Below are 21,781 nucleotides of genomic sequence, written 5' to 3' on the forward strand. Positions count from 1 at the left end.
TTTCTAGAAGTTTTATAAAATCCAGTTGGGCAAGCGTTGGCATTCGGATTTTAAAAATATAGACGTGCACTGGCATTGGGCAACTCAAAAAAAATGTATCTCCTGGCGCTTGTCAGTGACATGCTAATTACAAATTTTAAAACAAGCCACTTCTAAGCGAAGGACGCCTGGCTGCAACCCCACAACTCACACCGGTGCATATAATAAAATATTAGGGTTCAACAGTTGGCATATGTGGCAATAGCAAATGTGACACCTCGAAGCGATTATCTGGAAGTTTTTCCTACTTTTGAAAATACACTTGCCGCCTCATTTCTCTGATGGCCGCTCAATAGACACTGGGAGATGGTAGCTGGGCCACCCCTCCCAAGAGTTCTTCTTGCGTGCAGCGCTTTCATCCAGGGCTTGAATTGTGTTGTCAAAGTTTAGCAGACAAGAGGAGGAGGCATGAGAACGGGAGGGTGTCTTGAAAAGTCTTGGAAATCGGTGTATTTTGCAGGTGTAGAAGTGCCTAATAACCATGGCTAGTGCGCGCTCCCCAATGGCGAGGGTATGACAGGGACAGCTGGCTCAGTTTTCAGTGTGAAAACACCCCCTCGGTGGACCAAACACAACGACACTGACCTTTCTTCGGGGGGAACCAGGGATGTGCCTTTGACTGAATTAGCCATAAAGACGTCTTGCTATGACTTTTGTTCCCCACGAAAGCAAAGAAATATTGCGTTTAATATGAGAAGTACTGTTCACAGCTTTTCCGTGCCCCTTAAGAAATATTACAGTGCTGATTTACTGGCTTTCTTCTACCGAGTTGGCCCCAAGGGCGGCTGGGGGTGGTGGGGTGGGGACGGGGCAGTGAGGACAGAGGAGGAGGCGGAGTCAGAGAGCTAAAGTGCCTGTTGCCTGTTTCCAAAGTTCTCTCTTTGCAACAGCAAATTTATCAATCTTTTCATCTGACAATACTTTGAAATATATCATTGTCATCTAGAGTTGTTTGATAGATTATCTGCAGGCACACAGCCTTTTTCAAGGTCAAGTTGAAGATTCTTGTTTGCTGTTTAACTGGGTTGTTTCAAAACTCAGAACAATGCCTGCCTGTTAAATTTTCACTTGTTCTCATGGGGCATTCGAAAGCAAGTTTTCCTATTGACCGGGTCTCTGGACATTTCATCCTCTTGAGCTAAATTCAGCAAACAAGGCTTAGGAATGAAATCAACAGAAAAAGAAACGAGATTTAACTTAGCATTTGCAAATGCCAGAGAGATTAAGTCGTCTTTCATATCTGCTCAAAGTGTGTACTAATTTTTGTCTGCATGTTGCAGGCTGGTTATGGCCAAACACATCTCAACTTTGACTTTATTCCAGTGGGAAGCAGTGAACACACTCCCCTAAACTAGAAAGGCAAAGAAATTGTGGCCACTCTTGTTTTTGCCAGTGCATAACCTGTTGTTCTAAAGGCATTTTAAAATAAAGTCAGCTGCTTCTAAGTCACTATGTTGTATAGACATATTTATTTCTATTTTTTAGTGGAAAGACTGGCTTCACAGTTTTCTCTATATCTGCGATGATTGATTTTTTTTATTCAACTAACTTTTATTTACCTTGCAATAATGTTCTGGACCAATGTGATAAATTACAGATATGCAAATTTCTTTCAATGGTGTTGTAAGTGTGTCTAGCTGGAGCTGAATAACTCCTTGCAAGTCAGTCTGTGCGTGCTCAGGACCCCAGGGAGCTGATCAAAGCACCCATTCTCTTTCATCCCCGGTATTCTCCTCCAAACTATTTCGATACAATATGTTTCTATGATGCACTTAATGTGCTAGGGACATAGAACTCATTACAACCTAGCTAGTTCTGCGGACCTCTTTGTTCCGCGGCAGAAAGTCAAAGAAAAAAGGAAAAGCGCTGCCAGTTGCCAGCTTTCTGAAATGCTAAAGCATGCGTCATTTTTCACCAGGTCTCGTCTTGATATCCTCAAAAGACAAACTATGAAACCGGCCTCAGCCCTTTCTGGCATTAATTACACTGCTGTCCAGCCGATCTGTTTTTCCTATTATATGCATTTCTCAGCAGGGATTTTTTTTTTTTTTGTAAGACTAATGCAGCTGCAAGTTAAACTATGAATGCATTTTCATCACTATGGGAAAAAAAATAAGTAAAAAGGCTGCAAAACATACAGCAAAACTTTTGAAGGACTTCTGATGGACAACAGATATAGGGCAGGACCTGGGTGGTTTGCAATTTCTCCCAACCTGAAATTGGCTGAGAGCCTCAGAAATTTCCAATACATCCAGGGTTCTGTGGAGACCTTTATTGTGCCATTTGAAACTTTGCTTTGGTACCCAGATAAATCTTGAAGGTTCAAGTTTCTATTAAAGTTCTGAAATGAAGCAGTTTGATATCGCACCCAACCAGGAGGCTGCTTCCAAGGAATTTCTGTCCAGGACGATGGCACAGAGAATACAAATTTTATTTCATTTCCTCTGTTTCTGGTAGGGTTGATTGGTTGGTGGAAATGGCTGGCAGCCAGTTCTGGGAAAGATTCCAGACCTGACTCCGATTAACCCTCTCTGGTGAAACTCTGCTGGAAACCAACTCACCAGCAATTGCCATTAATCTACTTACTAATTAAGCCAATTCATTTCTAAAGGAGAAAAATTCCTTTCTTTAGCCAAACTGATGGGAGGAAATTTGAAAGAAGCGCCAAACTGTGTAACTGTAATTCAGCCAAGGACTGCTAAAACAAGGTGTTGATATATAGCAGCAGATTTAAAACAAGTTTCTAGGGCAACACTCCTTTGGAGACAGCGGCATATAGTGCATAGTAGATGAAGCTCGAATAATGCTCCACAGCGCTATACCATCCCGTGTACTTGCGTTGAAAATAACACGTCTCTCTCCAATTAAATCTTGTTCCTTTTACGCACAAATAAATCACCTCTGCAGCTTTCTTTTGAACTAAAGTATATCAGCTTTATGTGACAACTACCACAAATATATTTCCCGAGACTTAATAAATAACTGTAGAATTCTGTAATCCAGAGCCTACGATTCAGATACAGGCTCTTAACAAGGCCTTACTTGTAGTTAGGGGAATAGAAAGAACCAAGTTGGACATTACGCATGGAAGAAAAGCAAACCCGCCTTTTGGTAAACGGTATCTGGCATTCCAGCAGAATCTTGGTTTGCATCCTTACCAGGAAGCAAAACTCCAAAGAGTTTCCCTACTTACTAAAGAATTTCTGACAGCCTTTAAGATGCGGCTAGGTGCCCTGTGCCGGGGTAAGATAAGAATGAATCTTGCTTGAGGAAATGTACGATCTCCCTCTAGTCTTCATGACCTACTTCATGGGGACTAGTTATTGGGCGAGGAGACAGCAAATCAGGTTGATGCTTTTGGTATAGAAAGACTGGATTAGAGAGGGAGTCAAACTTTTTAATTAAAGTCCGTCCCTTCCCACTCTTAGACGCCTGGGCTCTTCTGAGTCCCCGGAGCGCCTGAATGGATGTGGTTGCCCCGGAGGTTCAGTGCGCCCCGCTCACCCAGCACCAGCCAGGGCTTTCCTTAAAGGCGTGGAAAGGAGCGCGCACAAGGCGCGCATTGAGGTCTATTCGAGCGCAGTGCTGGTTAATATACATAATCTGCAGAGATTAAACAATTAGTTTAGAAAATCCTTGGAGATAGTATCCTTTCCGAGGGAGGCACCTTACACCAGGACGGCGAGGCCACTCTTTCTGAGGCCCCGTCTGCGCAGCCCAGGCTTCTGCTGGGTTAATCAACAGTCTCTGCGGGGCTGCTCTGGCGCATGGAGGGCTCCTCCAAGGACTCTTCTTTTGGGGATTCCGACAACTTCCCTAAACGTGAAGAAAGGTGGACAGACATAAACTTTGTTTTACTTATCATACACAGACCACTTCCCACTCTTCCCCCAAAGCATTTTGCGTCATTTTTTTAGTGGGTCTTCCCAGCCCTGGCCCTAGCTGGGAGCCTCTTCAGGAACCTGGAAGAGAGACGGTGAAGGAGGTAGGGCAGGCAGGCAGATTATCCTTGGCCTTCCAGACAGCGTGTGCCAGCCAAGCTTTGCTCTGAGACAGTCTGGGGCTCTCCGGCAGCCCCAGGCTGCAGGAATGGTCTCAGGTGCCCCTGATAAAGGCCAGTACTCAACATTCTACTTGAAGCCGTTGTAGCAGAATTAAAAAAGTGGGAAGAGTTGTCTGTGTTTGGGCCCAGGGATTTGATTTTTCCAAGTTTTAAATTTCCATTTGCTTTGCAATGGAAATAGACGGGGCCTGTGAAATAGAAAATTATGAATGAGAAGGAAAGAAAACCACATTGGCCCTGGGCTCTGAAACTGGGGAATGGGAAGATGTCCCCACCCCCTAACCTCAACGTTGGGCTCTCTGCCCTGTGGGGAGGAACATTTACCTGGTGCGTAAATTGTGAGGAAAGCGTTGGGGGTCTGAGACAGGAAAGCCACAACATGGGATGTGATGTTCCAGCTTTGAAGGGGAACAAAGGCCCTGGGCTAATCCCAGTGAAAGCCGGGAGCGTGGAGAAGGCAACAAAGCATTGCAGCCTGCGGTCACCGGTAGGTGTCAATGTGGACACTTATAGCCGGGGCAGTGGGAGAGGGGAACACAGAGGAGCCAGGCTGTCATTCCAAGGCTTAACATGAACAAAGATAAAAACGTGACAACCTCGGCTTTCAATGGTTGGGAGGTTCAAAGTGGAGTGCTCCAGAGCCTATCTGGGTCAAGTCTTTTCTGCAGAAGGGCCTTTCTTTTTCTAGTCAAGTATCAACCAGGAAAGCCCCAAGGGCCTTTTCCCAAGGTAACTCTTCTTACTCAAAGCTTTCTTTAAAGTAATGTCCAACGCTACACACTGCCATAAAGATACAGAGCTTGTGAGATGCCTGGAAATAGCATAAAGGGCATTGTTTTCTGCATCCCAGAAACTCCAGGAGGCTGCATTCAGCCCTTATGAACTTGAACAGGCTACCTAAACTTTCTGGATAAGCTTCGTGTATTCTTTTGCACATTTAATGAAAATAAATGAAATTTCTTTTTATAAAACTATGCATACATGTAGATGAGTCAATGGGTTCCATAATTTAGAAAAGTACTCATCTTACAAAGAAGTTCTGGTAGTACAATGTTGAAGGAATAGTGGAAACTTGCTAGAGTTAAGTATACTGGAGATTTTAGTCTATTAGAAATCAGCAGACGAGGAATTTACCAACAAATAAATCTCCTGAACAATCTGGGAAAGATAATTAAGAATCTTCTACTAATACAACCCATTAACAAAGATTATCTTAGAAAATCAATAAATGGACATGATAAATTATGTTTATATGAATAACTCAGAAACATTGCTTTTTAAAAAATTTTAACACTAAAACCAAAATACAAGTCAAAAAATCATAAGGTAATAAAATTCTTATTTTCTTTAGTTGAAGTAAGTCTCCTAAATAATAAAAAAGGATGTAAATATCCTTAAAAGACTAATGACATTTCACAGGTAATGCAATTTAGAAAGAAACACTTCCATGTTTTCTTTTCTAACAATGTGCATTTTTGTAAACTGCTATAAATTGCAATTCAAAAGCACTGATCTCGCCATCCCCAATCATTTTTTATACTGATCAAATGAATGCAGATACTCCCATTTGGGAGGGGCAACATGACATTTCACTTGGCAGTTCTAAACAGGTCACAGACCTTTCACAGACCCTAAGGCAGTGGGAGGGAGCTCTTTACTAAACCGTGTAACCAAATCAAACCAATGGTTACCCCTTTTCAAAACCAATGGAATGGTTTGCACAATGCTATTCACATAGCAGTACAGAAACTGAAAGGATGGTCATCCAATGGAAATTTCTTTCCTTTTGTTTAAACTTGCAGAGCTCAAAAAGTAATACTTGAGGGAAAACAATTACATGTGCTGTGATAAAAATAATAAAAAATACACATGCATTTTTGTTGGCACCACAGGGCTCAGCTGTAACTGTCCATTTGTATGTATATATATGCACATGTATATATGTATATGCATGTATATTTATTGAAGATGTTGCTTTGTTTGAAATCTTCGGCACAAAGACACAACAATGCTGCCCTGGAGATGACCTATTGCTTTCAAGTTGCTTGAACACATCAGAATTTCCATTGTTAGGGTTGATTAATTGAAACTGATAAGTTACCATGAATAAAGATTGTTTTTCTGTTTAATGTGGTGGGCCTGATTTGGTAAATGCCTCATTCATGTAGCTTTGCAGTGCAGCATATGGGTAAAAGTCATTCAGTATCACAAACATATACAATTTATTATGCTTGTATGGGCACAGCCAAAGGCCTTTCTATTTTAATGACAAAGTTTCAATGAAAAATTTCATTTAAAGAGTCACTAGTTACATGAAATGTGATTTTATAATTTATTATTAGAGTTTCTAGCTCTGACTTTCTGTGGATAATTTAAAAGATATAATATTTTAATATAGTTTAAAAAAGATGTATATCTCCAAGTTATGCCTCAGCATTAGTCATTAGAAAAAAAGCAGAATCTATCTTAAATGTTAGCAGACACACATGAAGAGAAACCACTGTCATCTGATGCCACCTCTGTGCCATACTCTTGATAAAGTTACTACAAATGTTTCATTGCGAGGCCACCAATTACAGCTCACACTGCCCAGTTTACGAGAAAATGCAAAGGAGCTTGTTTGGTGAATAACATGCCAACTTCCTAAAGGCTTTTTTTTTTTTTTTTTTTTTGTCTCAATGAATGAAGTCAGAAGACAACATTTTGAAAATAATTTAGGGACTATCACATGAAAAATCCCAGTGGACTTATTAATGTTTTTCACAATTTAATTACTGTGAACTTCCTTTACTGGAAAGCTGATGTCACTTTGAAAAGAGTTAACTACATTAAAAATGATCACGAATATTTACCAATAAAGGGAAGGTTGCTAATTTTTTGGAATGATGGTGTACAAAAACTTTTATTTTTTGCCTTTTTCATTTAGGTTGCTCAGGTAGTAATGAAAAATATGAAAGGCATGCTAATGAACTAATGAATTGACTGTACTAAACCATCAAAGAGATAGTTACCGTATTCAGCCTTTAACGTCTCATCAAATAAATTCTCTGGTCATTCATGTCCATGAAAGAGTTCAAGTTCATCCAACATTTCTCAATTAAATTAGATGGGTGATTTCAGTTCAGCCCTTCTGGAGAGTAATAAACCACATCGGTCACAGCTGACCACAGCTAGCATGTGTTTAATAAAGGGCTGGATGTCCATTGGAAAGCTAATCAGTACACCGGCACTTGTAAAATTCCCTCCTGCATTTTGAAGTGATAATCTGTATCTAATTTTTAAAGAAAAATTTACTTTCCTTTCACTCTTCTGAGGCCAATTTCTTTTCTGGACCTGAATAGAGATCATTGGCGAAATGGCACCAAATAGCTTTGGTATGTGTACAACAAAAACCCACCTCTTTGTAGAACATAACAAATTATGCAATGTTCACAGATGCGCTTCACATTGTGCCTTTTGTGAGAAAATGAAGGCCCAACTCTATTCCCCACCCCCCTCTTTATGAAAGACCGGGCTGCCAATGCAATCTGTTCTAATCCTAGAGAAAAATAAACACTCTTAATATGGAAGCGTTAGGTAGTTGTCTCTAAAAGGATTTTCATTTGAACGTTTGGTCTATGCAATTTTTGCACGTACGAATTTGAAGTTACAAGCAGCTAGTTTTTCTTATGAACAGGTGAACAATTTGGAGCCTAAGGACTGAAATGTTAAATGCTCCCGTAACTCACCTGTAACTCACCTTGACATCTGCATATTTAGTGGAAATGCTGTTATCACACAGTTTCACGCGTGAATTTATAGGTTCCCAAAGAAATGCAGTAATATTTCAGTCACAGTTTTAAAAACATACACACTGAAAATATTTAAAATTTTGTTTCTGTATCTTGGTTTCTGATTATTCTTATGGGAAAAGTGGTTATTAATATATAATTCTGAAGAGCAAGGTAGCGATTTCTGCAGAAATGGTGAAAAATGCAGACAGACCTCAGGAGGCCCACCTTACCTCATGGGACTTCCACAAATCCTGGTCTGACTTTTACAGAATGTGCTAGTCATTGAGTGACTGTCTTAGAACATAAATTCCAGGCACTGAGAAAAATCTCTATATCCTCAGTGCCTCGCCTAGGCCTTTGCTTAGGTTTTCATAAAGTCTGTGGAATGAATGAGTGAATGGATTAACAAAGAAAAGGTAAAACCTAGAAGGCTAAGTAGTGTGTTCCACTTGTTATCCACAGCCTTTGCAGTTCCCTCACACATTGACTCTGGTCTTGGCCCTGTGACTTGCTTTGGCTAATGGGATAAGAGCAAATGTGACCCCAGCAGAGACTTGAACAATCCTTGTGCATTGGAGCCTGCTCTCTTGCTGCTCTGGAGAACCCTGAGAGTGCCATGAAAGCAAGCTTGGCTTAGCCTACTTGATAGTGAGGGACATGAGGTCTGGTTACCCCTGTCACCCCAGCAGACAGCCAGCATAAGTCCATCAATGACCAGCTGAACACAGAAGCTCAGCGAGACCAGGCAGAAGACCCACCACCTAGATGAAGGCATGTGTACAGGCACAGGTGCTTGGAACAGCATGAAACAGCAGGGAACTGCAAGTCATTTGTGACCACTAGGTTAGAAAGCTCACATAAGGGAGAGGGAGGGGTTATGAATGGTCTTGTAGGCTAAACTGAAGAACTTGATTTTATCTTGAAAGCCATAGAGATCTGCTGAAGGATTCAACAGGGAATAACAAAGTGTGAAAAAGTGAAGCGAAATATGAACTCCTTAGCAACCTCAACATTTAAGACACAGAGCAGGGGCAAAATTGATCAAGCAGGAGAGCCTGAGAAGGGTGCTCTGAATAGGAGGAGGAGAACCAGGACAGGTTGGTGTCTTGGAGGTCAAGAGGAGAGCGTTTGGAGAATTAAGGTGAAGGATACAATGTTTCAGTTATGTGAGATGAATAAATTCTGAAGATCTAATGTAAAGCAGAGTAACTATTTAGCAATACTGTATTGTATACTTGAAATTTGCTAAGAGGGTAGGTAGCTCTTAAGTGTTCTCATCATAAAAGGAGGAGGAAGAGGAGAAGGATGAAAGAAGAAGAGACGGAGAGGAAGAAAATGGTGAAATGATAAATATGCCAGTTAGCTTGACTGTGGTGATCATTTCTCTTAAGTATATATAATTTTTATTTGTCAAGTATATCTCAATAGAGCTATTCACAAAAAAATTAAGGGGCCAGGTGCAGTGGCTCATGCCTGTTATCCCAGCACTTTGGGAGGCCGAGGCATGTGGATCGCTTGAGCTCAGGAGTTCAAGACCAGCCTGGGCAACATGGCAAAATCTTGTCTCTACCAAAAATATAAAAACTTACTGGGCGTGGTGGCGCACACCTGTGGTCCCAGCTGCTCAGGAGGCTGAAGTGGAAGGATCACTTTAGCCCAGGAGGAGGAGGTTGCAGTGAGCCGAGATTGCACCATTGCACTCCAGCTTGGGCAATAGAGCCAGACCTTGGCTAAAAAAAAAAAAAAAAAAAAAAAGGAATTAAGGAATGCTTAGCAGTAACAAAATCCTGGGGTGAGGTCAAGTGAGATGAGGACTAGAAATTTTATTTGCCATTTGTAAGATTCTGGTGACCCAGTGGATGGCAGTGCTAGAGGGCAATGAAGCCAGGAGGAAAGTGGAGGAAACTGGAGCCAGAGAAGGAGAGCAAGCAGGTTCTGATTTCCCTCAAGCAGGTTCACATCAAAAGGAAGGAGGGGCAGAGGGCAGCTGCTTGCAGAGGAAGCAAAGGAGAGAGTAAGAAAAGGAGGCATGGGCACGTTTATGGAAGAGAGTACTGGACATGGTGGTGTTCTCCAGGACAAATAGGGATATTGTGAGACCATAACCTAAGTTCATGAAATCAGGAGTCTAAATGGAGTTAACCTCAGACTCAATTTTTTTTTTCCTTTTTGAGATGAAGTCTTGCCCTGTCACCCAAGCTGGAGTGCAGTGGTGTGATCTCGACTCACTGTAACCTCCATCGCCTGGGTTCAAGTGATCCTCCCACCTCAGCCTCCCAAGTAGCTGGGACCACAAATGCCTGCCACCATGCCCAGCTAATTTTTGTATTTTTAGTAGAGACAGGGTTTCACCATGTTGGACAGGATGGTCTCAAACTCCTGGCCTCAAGTGATTTGCCCAACTCAGCCTCCTAAAGTACTGTGAGGATTACAGGTGTGAGCCACCATGCCTGGCCTCAGACTCAGTTTTATCAAACATATAGAGATCACTTGCTATCTGCTAGGAAAGTGCAGGCACATTTATACACAAGCCTTGTCACATTTGATTCCTTAATGCTAGAACATATGTTGAAGCTTCAAAGAAGTAGCTTTCTAACTGATCAAGGGAACATATCTCTTTTATGGTGGGCACTGAATGGCAGAACTCCTTACCCTAAGTCTTAATACAAACTGAAAACATACTGCCACTGAACTCATTTGGAATAGTGGGTATCAATTATTTAATGTGATGCCATTGAAGTTATTAAATTGTTACCTTGTATTTGCTTGCTAGAGCTGCCATAACAAAGTAGCACAAACTGGGGGCTGAAACCAACAGAAATGAATTGTCTCATAGTTGTGGAGGCTAGGAGTTCAAAATCAAGGTGTCTGAAATTTGTAGGGCCATGCTCCCCCTGAGACCCTGGGTGGAATCCTTCCTTGCCTCCTCCTAGCTTCAGGTCGTGGCCACCAATCCTTGTCATTCCTTGGCTTGTGGTTGCATCACTCCAATCTCTGTCTCTGCCATCACATAGTGTCTCCCTGTGTGTCTCTGTCTTCACAGGACATGTTCCTCTTATGACACTAGTTATATTGAATTGAGTCCACCTGGAAGACCTTGGCTTAATTACATCTGCAGAGACTCTATTTCTAAATAAGATTACATTCATAGGAGCCTGAGATTAAAGTCTCAACATATTTTTATGAGGCGGTGTGTGTATGTGTGTGGGGTATCACAATTCAACCTATAACACACACTTTTCCAGAGAAGGCAACTTACTGCCTAGGTTACAGACAGGATACACAAGGAAAAGACTTTTATGAAGATACAACAGAGACTTTAAAAGTGTTCTTTAAAAAAATGACTGGTACTTGATGTATGCTTTGGATACGTGGGATAACAATAACTGTGCAGTTGTTTACAAAGGTAAAGTGTTCTTAAATAGATAAAATAAGGTAGAAATCAAATGAAGTTTCCTTTATCCAGAACATGAAGAGAACTGATTTGAACACATAGGATATTTTTGGTGGGGGAAGAAGAGAGAACAATGGTATAGTGAGTTCATGATTTAGGACTCCATATGGGCCTGATAGATAAAATTTAAAAAGAAAAGCAAAAAGACATACTGGGAGAACAAGATAAACATGTCTCTTGTAATGAAATGGTGAAGTAACAAGCCAGCCTGTTAGGAATTGAATTGTGTCTCCCCAAAGATGCTGAAGTCCTAACCTCCAGTACCTATAAATGTGAGCTTATTTAGAAATAGGGTCTTTGCAGATGATCAAATTAAGATGAGGTCATTAGGGTGCACCTTAACCCAGTATGTCTGTGTCCTTATAAAAAGAAGGAATGTGAACACAGAGATGTAGGTAGAGGGAAGGCAATGTGTAGACACAGGGAGAATGTCATCTACAGGTAAAGGAAACTCAGGGCTACCAGAAGCTAGGAGACGGTCATGGGACAGATTCTCCCTCGCAGTCCTCAGAATAAACCAACCTCACCTTGATTTCAGACTTCCAGCCTCCAGAACTGTGAGAATATTAATTTCTGTGGTTGAAGCCACCTGGTTTGTGGTAGCTTGTTATGGTGGCCTTAGCAAAGGAATACATAGCCCAAACCACACGTCTCTTGTTTCAGCTACAGAAAGCCATCCTGATGGTCAAGAATAAAGCTCATATTTGGTAACAGAAGCTAAATGTGCTTCATGCTGGGTGGAAGAACAAATTCACTTCTTGAAGGCAGAAGCTTTAATGAAAGGAAGTTGAGAAACAACAACAACAACAACAACAGTTTTTAACCTGGGCTATGGCTTTGTAGTAAGCTATGAGCCTAGGAAGGTTAGAGGTCACAAACTCACTTCATGCAGAGGAACTGAGCTAGACCACCTTCTGGCTTGGAGTCTTTAGGACCCTTCATGTCACAGCAAAGTAGGCAGCCCCAAACTTATAAGAACTGGCTGTAAACTGGGAGTGAGAGAGGCACAAGAAGCAGTCACAGAACTATATTCAGGAAATATTGTATTGAGAGAGAGAGAGAGAGACGTGAGCATGCAAACCTAAGTTCCAAAATAAACAAAGGATAGAATGCTAGGCAAGACAAAAGCAAGATCAGCTATCAGAACATGAATTCACTCCAGGTAAATTTAAGTTGATGAAACAGTATGACAAAGATTTTAAAACTTATGCTTAGTATGTTCAAAGAGTTCATGTTTAATGATAATTATCATAAAAAAGGAAAAACAAATTATGATACAAGATAACCCAGAGTAAAACAAGAACAGTGGCTTTGAAAAAGAACCAATTAAAATTTTGGAAATAGAAGAGTCACTAAAATGAAACACTAAAACATGGGATAAATTGGCATAGCTAAAGAGAGAATTTGAATGTTGGAAGGTACTATTGAAGAATTCACCCATATACACAACAAAGAAAAATTAGAAAATGTAGATTGGAGGCATGGAGAAGAGATTGAGAGGTGCTCCAGAAGAAATCAGCATAGAAAATGTACAGGCAATATTTGAAAAGGTAGTAGCTGAGAGATTTCTAGAAGTAAAGAAATACATGAATCATCAGATCCAAATTTTATCATGAATATTGATAAATACATCATTGAATACATTGAACACCATAAAGAAAACACTAAATAACTACAAATTATTGGAAAATTGACACAAGACTTCTTATAATCCTAAGTAGAGGCTCAACGGTGGTGATACAAAAGAAAATGTGGAGGAAAGAATAACTGCCAACCTAGAATTCCATGTCTTGCTAAATTACCATCAAAGAGTGAGGTAAAAATTAAGGCAAACAGAATTTACCATCAACAGGCCCTCACAAAGCAAATTATTGAAGTAATGATACTTCTAAACATACACATATATTAAAACATATGCATATATAAACATATACAATAAAAGAAGAGAAACACAGCTTTCAGCTTTCAAATCAGCATGGGGGAAACGATAAAATACAGAAAATGTTATCAACCTAAAAGAAAGCAAGAAAGAATAGAAAGTAAAGCAGAATATCAGAAAATACAAAGATAAGGTAATAAAAATAGTCCAAATATATCAATAATCACAATTGTAAACAATACATTCACCTGTTAAAAAGTAGATTTTACTAAAGAGAACTAAAAAGAAAAAAGTTATCACTTTAAGTTGCTTAAAAGAGAAAAATGCAATATAAAGGATCATAAAAATATTGAAAAAAATGAAAAAGATACAATGCAAATACTACTAATACGAAAGCTATTATAATGTTATTGATATAAGATACAATAGAATTTAAGACATCAAAGAATTACCAGGGTTAAAGAGGCCAGTGCATGCAACAATCCACCAAGAAAAAATAGGAAGCATTTAACATAGCTTTAAAATGTATAACAAAAAACTGACAGAATTACTAACAGAAACTAATCAATCTTCAGTCATAGAGAGATATTTTTATATTTCTCTTTCAGAAAACATAAGAGATTAGGCATACAATAAATTAGAAGAATAAAGAATGTCTGAACTACCAAATTAATAAGACGAGCTAATAGAAAGGTCACAAGGAAATTAGGAGTCATTAATTAAAGGTAAAGCAATCTCAACGAAGCATATTTAAAAATCTCTGTGTTAAAGAGACAATCATGATGGAATAAAATATTTAGAGTCAAGCAACAGTTAAAGTGCTGTCAAAATTTATGGGATGCAACTAAAACATTTTTAAAGTCATAAATGCATTTATTAATATGTAATAAAAATAAAAAATGAGTAAGCTAGAGGAAAAAACAGAAATATCTTTTAAAAATAGAAGGAAATAGCAGAGAAACACATAAATCCAACAACCAAAAAAAGTAGAGCAAATTAATAAACCAAAAATTAGTACTTTAGAAAAGACTAAAAATCATATAACACTTTGACAGGATTAAGAACAAACAAACGGTAAATATATAAAACAACATCAGGGAGAGGCTGGGTGCAGTGGCTCACGCCCGTAATCCCCAGCACTTAGGGAGGCTGAGGTGGGCAGATCACTTGATGTCAGGAGTTCGACACCAGCCTGGACAACATGGCAAAACCCTGTCTCTAGTAAAAATATAAAAATTAGCTGGGCATGGTGGCACGCACCTGTAATCTCAGCTACTTGGGAGGCTGAGGCAGGAGAGTCGCTTGAACCTGGGAGGCGGAGATTGCAGTGAGCTGAGATCTTGCCACTGCACTCCAGCCTGGGCGACAGACCAAGACTCTGTCTCAGAAAATAGAAAACATCAGGGGCAGAAAAGGGGCATAATTACAGATATTTTAGAATTAATAGGAGAATACAATGAACAAGTTTATTTCAATGTATTTGAAAACGTACATCAAATGGATTGTCTAGAAAAAATGTTGCTGCAACTGACTCAATAAAAAAATAGAACACTAACAGCTATTAAAGAAACTAAATTTGTATTCGAAAATCTCTCTCACCTTCACAAAGGACACTAGGTCCAATTTGACAAATTTTTCACGCCATCAAAGAAGAGATATCTTTTTTTTTTTGAGACAGAGCCTCATTCTTTTGCCCAGGCTGGAGTGCAGTGGCATGATCTCGGCTCACTGCAACCTCTGCCTCCCGAGTTCAAGAGATTCTCCTGCCTCAGCCTCCTGAGTAGCTGGGATTACAGGTGTGCACCACCACACCTGGCTAATTTTTGTATTTTTAATAGAGATAGGGTTTCACCATGTTGGTCAGGCTGGTCTCAAACTCCTGACTTCATGATCCACCTGCCTCTGCCTCCCAAAGTGTAAGCCACCATGCCCGGCTGAGATATCTATTATATACTAACTTTAATCATCTGAAAGAAGAGGTAGAAGAAGGTAATCCTTCCCACTGAGTCGAGTACAGCCTTTATATCCAAACTACATAATGGGAATTCAGGGAAAAAAATTATAGACCAAACTCAGAAGGAAAATTCTAAATAAAAGACCAGAAAATTAAAATTAATTATCAACACAAAAGTTAAGAAATATAAGTATAATTTAACATGAGAAAATGTATTAATGTATTTCAACATTAACAGATTAAAGGAGAATGACCACAGTTATCAGCTTAACAGGTAAAGGGGGAAAACTTGGCCAGGTAAAGCTTAGCCATCAATTTGTTATAAAAACTTTCAGCGCCTGCTATAGAAGAGAACTTTAGTGACTTGATTGAAGAATAGCTATGACAAACCTACAATAAACATCATACTTCATGATGACACTTTAGAAATTATCCTGTTAGAGAGAGAAACCAAAAAAGGGTGCCACTGACTGCTCTATTACAGTACTGGAAATTCTAGCCAGTGCATTAAGACAGGAAGAAGATATTTGTGAAGCGTGAAACTAGCAAAGAGATAATGTTCAGAATGTATAGACTCCTATAAAAAAGAACCACCCAATTATAGAAAAATCATCTACTTCTAGCACCAAGCAATTCATAGAAGAGGAAACTAAAATGGTTAATAAACATATAAAAATTATTCTTATTAGTTATCAGGGAATTTCAAAAAAAGAATAAAATGCAAATTCACACCCATCATATCAGCAAAAATTAAAAATATGGCAACTCCAAGTGTTAGTAGGAAAATGGAACAATACAAACTCATAACCTACTGATATGTGTGTAAAGTAGTGTAACCAATTACTAGCATATTCTGACAGTATCTAGTAAAGTTACTAGAACTCAGCAGCTCCTCTTCTAGGTATTTAGTAAACCTCTCACACATATACACTATGAGAAATAGCAGCTATTTATGAATCTAACAAATTGAAAATCTTCTGAATTCCCATCAACAGCAGAATGAATATATTGTAGAATATTCATATTATACAATGGAATATACTATACAGCAGGTAAAATAAATGAACTCAAGCTACATACAGCAAAATACTGTAAATAAATTTCAAAAACATTTATAGGTAAAAATTAAGAACACATACTTCCACCATCATGGATATAATGCTTGAAAACATGCCAAATGATGTTATAAATTGTTTGTACATGTATAAGAGTGTGTGTCTCTGTAGTGATATAAAATATGTATGATTGACAAACTCTAAAATCAAGGCAGTGGTTACCTCTGGGGAGAGAAGGAGGAATGATATCAACTCAGTCATCACTGTCTTATTTTTATGACTCAAGCATGGCAAAATCTAATAGAGCCAGGTGATGTTCAACATATAATTCTCTACATTCCCTTAATATCTGAAATATTTCCTGATAAAAAATTTTCTACATTAACTATGTCTATAAATACAATTATTTCATCATTTTTGGATGAACTCTAGCTTACATTTGTGTAGAATTTCATAGTAGACAAAATACTTCCTTCCTGTAACATCTTTTTTTCCATGTGATTGTTTATTTGAAGATGGGCAACTTTGATTAAAGAAGTTGAACAAGCCAGGAATGTGATAAGCTGAAGATTGAAACCCAGTGACATTTGTAGAAGCCACACTTCATAAATACTACTTTTCTGATCTCGGTTTATTCCCACAATTTCTGAAATGGGGGTTCCTGCAGCTGAAAGGAATATTAATATGGTACGTTTCATACACAAGGATGTCATGTCAAACTCAGTTAAGGGTACACTTGGTAAGCCCATGGATTTGCATGAATCCATATATAATATCCTGTAACATTTTGCCAGCAGACTCATTCCTAAATTAAAAAGTTAATACCCACTTGTCTCTGCACTAATTAAACCCTTTCTCAGTGTTTTGTTACTACCATAATGGCTTATGTGGTTTATAATGCCTCTTAAATGAACACAATATCAGTCTGCAACCAGGCAGCAAGGTTTGGGATGAAATCATTGTCACAGGGTAGAAAGGCTGCTGGAATCCAACTCATGGCTCAACTGGACTAACAACACACACCAGAAACATTCTTGCCTTCTGCCTCATGCTTCAGAGAGCTTTAAGCACCAGGTGTAGGTGTGATAAGGAATGCGATTAGTGGTATTTATTAAATGAAATATTGTCTATGGATGCTTAAAAACATACTAGACTGAAATAAGACAGTCCATCAAATTAATAAGGGACATTTTAATAGTTATTAGCCTAAACTTTTTTCCACTAAATTTTTATGATCTTGCAAATTCAAAGTAATTACCTGCCTATTTATTTCAAAGATTAACGCTGTATTTTCAAAGCATATGGGTTGCCTTCCCTTTTCATTTCTAACATTTTTCAATCCCAATCTGACCTATGGACAGAGCCTCAGTTACAGAGAGAGCCTCTTATTTTTGTCATCACTTCTCTAATCCAGTTGGTCATCCTAACCAATTTCTATACCATTCGGAATTCACTGTATTTGGAAGGAAAAATTGAGAGACAGGCTGCTGATCTTCCAGGTTTTTATTTGTTTGTGTTGAGACAGAGTCTTTGTTGCCCAGGCTGAAGTGCAGTGGCGCCATCATGGCACACTGCAGCCTCCACCTCCCTGGGCTCAGGTGATCTTCCCACCTCAGCTTCCCTAGTAGCTGGGACTACAGGTGCACATCACTACACGAGGCTAATTTTTTTTTTTTTTTGTAGAGACGGGGCTTCCCCATGTTGCTCAGGTGGTTCTCAAACTCCTGAGCACAACAGATCCACCTGCCTTGGCCTCCCAAAGTATTGGGATTACAGGTGTGAGCCACCACTCCCAGCCCCAGGTTTTAATTTATCATCTAATATGCTAAATTATATGCCTCAAGTATTAATAGAAAATATCTCTAAATAAATGTATAAAAAGCAAGGGAAATTCCTAAGAAAAGGTAGTTGAGAATTAGCTCAAGTCTCAAAGACAGAGATGACATGTACAACCTAGAAATATAAAATTTGAATAATAGGTAACTGATGGTAATAAGGGAAGTAATGGAAAAGTTGGTGGCAGTGACATTAACATTTACAGACCCCGTAATACATTATATTTAATAAATCAGGTTAGTCCTGGTATTAACTCACAATTCATTGATTAACTCCTTCTAACATTTTTATGGCCATCAATTATATGTGGAATCTATTGTTTAGATATACATTGTAATATTATAAAATGTGCACTTGAATATGAATCTGAAAACCTTAACAAATTATATCCATTATAGCTGACAGTCTAGAGACAATATATAAAACAATGTTAACACGTATGCCTGAAACTTCTTTTTATCTCTTAACTAACTTACAATTTCTTACGTGATTTTAAAACTTGTTTTTCTATTTAAAACAACAGGGGCAACTGAACTTCACTTTCAAACAATATTTATTTCTATAAATCAGTGCAAAATATACTTATTGAAAATATATCTTGGGTCCAAAGCTTCAAAGAGTAAAAAGAATGATTTTAAATTATATCTAATATGTTACAATTGTTCTGTCCTTTAAAACCCTTTTCAGATCACCCCCTGGATGATTCTTCCCTAGAAGTCTCAGAGAATTAACAACACAATGTAATCTAGGTTTAAATTTGGGTTTCTCCTGTGTTTCAGATACTGATGTTTGAGCTTTCTCTTCCTGACAAGCCACTTAAAGAGTCACTGTTACTTTGAGGTTTTATCTGTAAGATTCGTGTCTTTTGGGCTCATTAAGAACATTTCCAAAGATTACAATGTCAATAGCACCTAATTACTGGACTGTGAGAAAGGTCTTCTTGAGTACATAAAATCTGTGGCAGTGCACAGTACACAATGGGCAGCTCAGATCCCAAATTTTATCACAAGTAAGTAGCAAACAAATTAATAATGTTACCTGTGCTCTCTTGGATAATTACTACTGCATAAAAACTGCTTTGAAATGTTGCAGATAGTATTGTACCTCATTTTTTTAATCCCCTTAGAGTAACAAGGATTTATTTGTCTCAAACTTTCTATGTTGCGTGCACCACTTGACTTTCTTGTTCTGTTTAGAATTTTTAGAACTTGCAACATAACAAAAAATCATTTTTAACCGGCCTAGGAAGGACACATCACCTGATGTAACATTATTTTAAATTATATTTTGTATTTTACTTTACTCTTTTCAAAATATATACTGTATGTTTTGATACTATTGCTAGATTTTATTTTTTACTTATGCCTGGTAGAAAATCAGCTATTAAAGAAGCAGAGGAGGCTGGACACAGTGGTTCATGTCTGTAATTGCTAGCACTTTGAAAGAGTATGCATGGCAGCAGGATAGCTTGAGCCCAGGAGTTGGAGACCAGTCTAGATGACATAGTGAGACCCTGTCTTTACAAAAAATAAAGAAATTAGCTTGATGTGGTGGTGTGTGCCTGTAGTTCCAGCTACTCAGAAGGCTGAGGCAGGAGGATCACCTGGGCCCAGGAATTTGAGACTGCAGTGAGCTATGACTGGACCACTGCACTCCAGCCTGGATGACAGACAAATATCCCATCTCAAGAAAAAAAAAAGCAGTAGAGATTAGCTGTTTTAATTTATTAGCCTACTGTTTAGGGCATCATTGCTTTCACGGGGAGATTAAAATATAGATTTGCAAGGCTTTAGCTTGGGATTATACTATGAACAGCTCAAGAGGACAGGTAGAGAGAGGAATTAGCTAGGTAAGTCACATATATGATCTCACTTCATCCTCATAACAAACCTATGAGGTGGGGTTGCCATGTCTGTTTTACACAACAGGGAGCACTAAGATGAAGGCACCAGTGAGTAAGTAGTCACCTGAGCTTGAAAGCTCTGTCAGCCTCCAAAGCCCAGGTTCGCTCTGTTACACCATGGATTTTCCACACTGTGTTTTATTGACAATGGGATATTTTCCATGTTGTCATGCATGAATCTTGGGGCAGGTGAAAATAATTGAGTGGGGATTAGCATGGACCCTTAGCCTACACTGGATTTGAATCCAGCTGCTCTACTTCTTTGCAATATAAACCTAACAGTTTACCAACCTCTCTGTATTCAGTGGTCTTATCTGTAAAATGGGGGAAAGCAAGAGTACCCACCTAATAGGATTTTTGTGAGGATTAAAGTAAAAACGTGAAAGGCATTTAGAATATTACGTATATCCACTGAATGATAGTTATACATAATTTCACAAAGTATTTTGTGGTGTGAAAGTATAGCCTAAGAAGTTCAACCTTTGATGCCAATATTGAGGATTCTGTAACAGAAAGGATAATATTCCATAGGCTACTTTAAATAATAACGTTCCTATCCTATTTACATATTTAAAAATGGAATGCATTTTAACTTGAAAGTGTTCGGTTGGGATCTGTTACCAAATAGGTTATAGTAACCCCTTATGTTTTATGTACCTGTATTAGTCCATTCTCATGCTACTATAAAGAACTACCTGAGACTGGCTAATTCATGGAGAAAAGAGGTTTAATTGACTGACAGTTTCACAGGCTTAACAGGACGCATGGCTAGGAGGCCTCAGGAAACTTACAATCATGGCCGAAGGGGAAGTAAGCATGTCTTACAATGGAGGAGCAGGAGAGAGCGAGAGAGAGAGACAACGAAGTGCCACACACTTTTAAACCATCAGATCTCATGAGAACTTACCAGCATGAGAAGAGTAAGGGGGAAATCAGCCCCTATAATCCAATCACCTCCCACCAGGCCCCTTCTCCAACTGGACGTGAGATTTGGGCGGGGACACAAATCCAAACCATATCAATATCTAATACCTCTTTAATAGGTATTTTTGAATTAGTGCTTGAAAGCATTAATAATGTATTAAACTATTTCCGGGGGGTCTGAAGAGGGTACTCAACCTTGTAAAGTACTTTGGGAACTTGGAATAACTTGTTTGGTGAAGATTAGCAATAATCTTGGCTAATTTGGCCCTTTGACTGGCAATAATTGCACCTCAGATAAACCTTATTGGCTGCAATACTGCCACTGCGCAAAGCTATTTTGGCCCTTTAAATGTCCAGCCTGAATGCCTGAAATGCAAGGCATTACCACCAAAGATCGTGCTTTATAAGAGAAGATTCATTTACTCCCCAAATTAGAAAATTAGTAATTCAGCTTTCCTCTTAACATGCATTTAGTTGTTTTTATTCAGTAAAAATAGGAAATTTATTTCTAGTAAATTTTGGATTAACTGGAACCAATTAATAAGAAATTTTTGTTAAGTGGATTATTTCTGAAAACTATCTTCAGAGGGAAGAACATTACATGTCAAAGCTGTATCTGAGATTGAATACGAGGAAATTTCATGGTTATGTCCACAGGCATCTGGTGTGAGCATTTTATCTTATGCCTCCTCTACAGTGCTGATTAATATTCAGAATTATGAGCCTTATAGCACACTGTAAAATTATGGATCATAAAACATATTTATATTCAATTTTATTAGTAAGGCAAAAAAGTGAGCTAATAGATTTTAGGAGGATTTTCAGTAGACAGAGCGGCAATAACTCTACATTTTGCATTTTCAGGGCTTAGAAAAGGGAGTGACGGTGTTTGTTTCAGTGG

The 21,781-nt window shown here is 38.7% G+C and overlaps 1 protein-coding gene and 1 pseudogene across 6 annotated transcripts in view; both read right to left on the reverse strand.

Moving 5' to 3' along the window:
* Positions 1–1,525: 1,525 nt before the first annotated feature.
* The window catches only part of C10H10orf67 (chromosome 10 C10orf67 homolog), a 150,464-nt gene continuing 130,208 nt past the window's right edge, over positions 1,526–21,781 (reverse strand). For 5 of the 6 annotated variants that reach the window (XM_009458059.5, XM_063781464.1, XM_016962768.4 and 2 more), the window contains one exon: positions 1,526–3,855. In XM_009458059.5, the coding sequence (XP_009456334.1) occupies positions 3,773–3,855 (83 nt within the window). In that variant the 3' untranslated portion in view covers positions 1,526–3,772. The remainder of the gene's footprint in view (positions 3,856–21,781) is intronic. The other variant, XR_010146820.1, reaches the window with a different exon arrangement.
* LOC112204727 (U4 spliceosomal RNA) lies at positions 21,149–21,214 on the reverse strand (annotated as a pseudogene).

The sequence above is a fragment of the Pan troglodytes genome, chromosome 8 (genome assembly GCF_028858775.2).
Source record: "Pan troglodytes isolate AG18354 chromosome 8, NHGRI_mPanTro3-v2.0_pri, whole genome shotgun sequence".
In the NCBI taxonomy this organism is placed as follows: Eukaryota; Metazoa; Chordata; class Mammalia; order Primates; family Hominidae; genus Pan; species Pan troglodytes.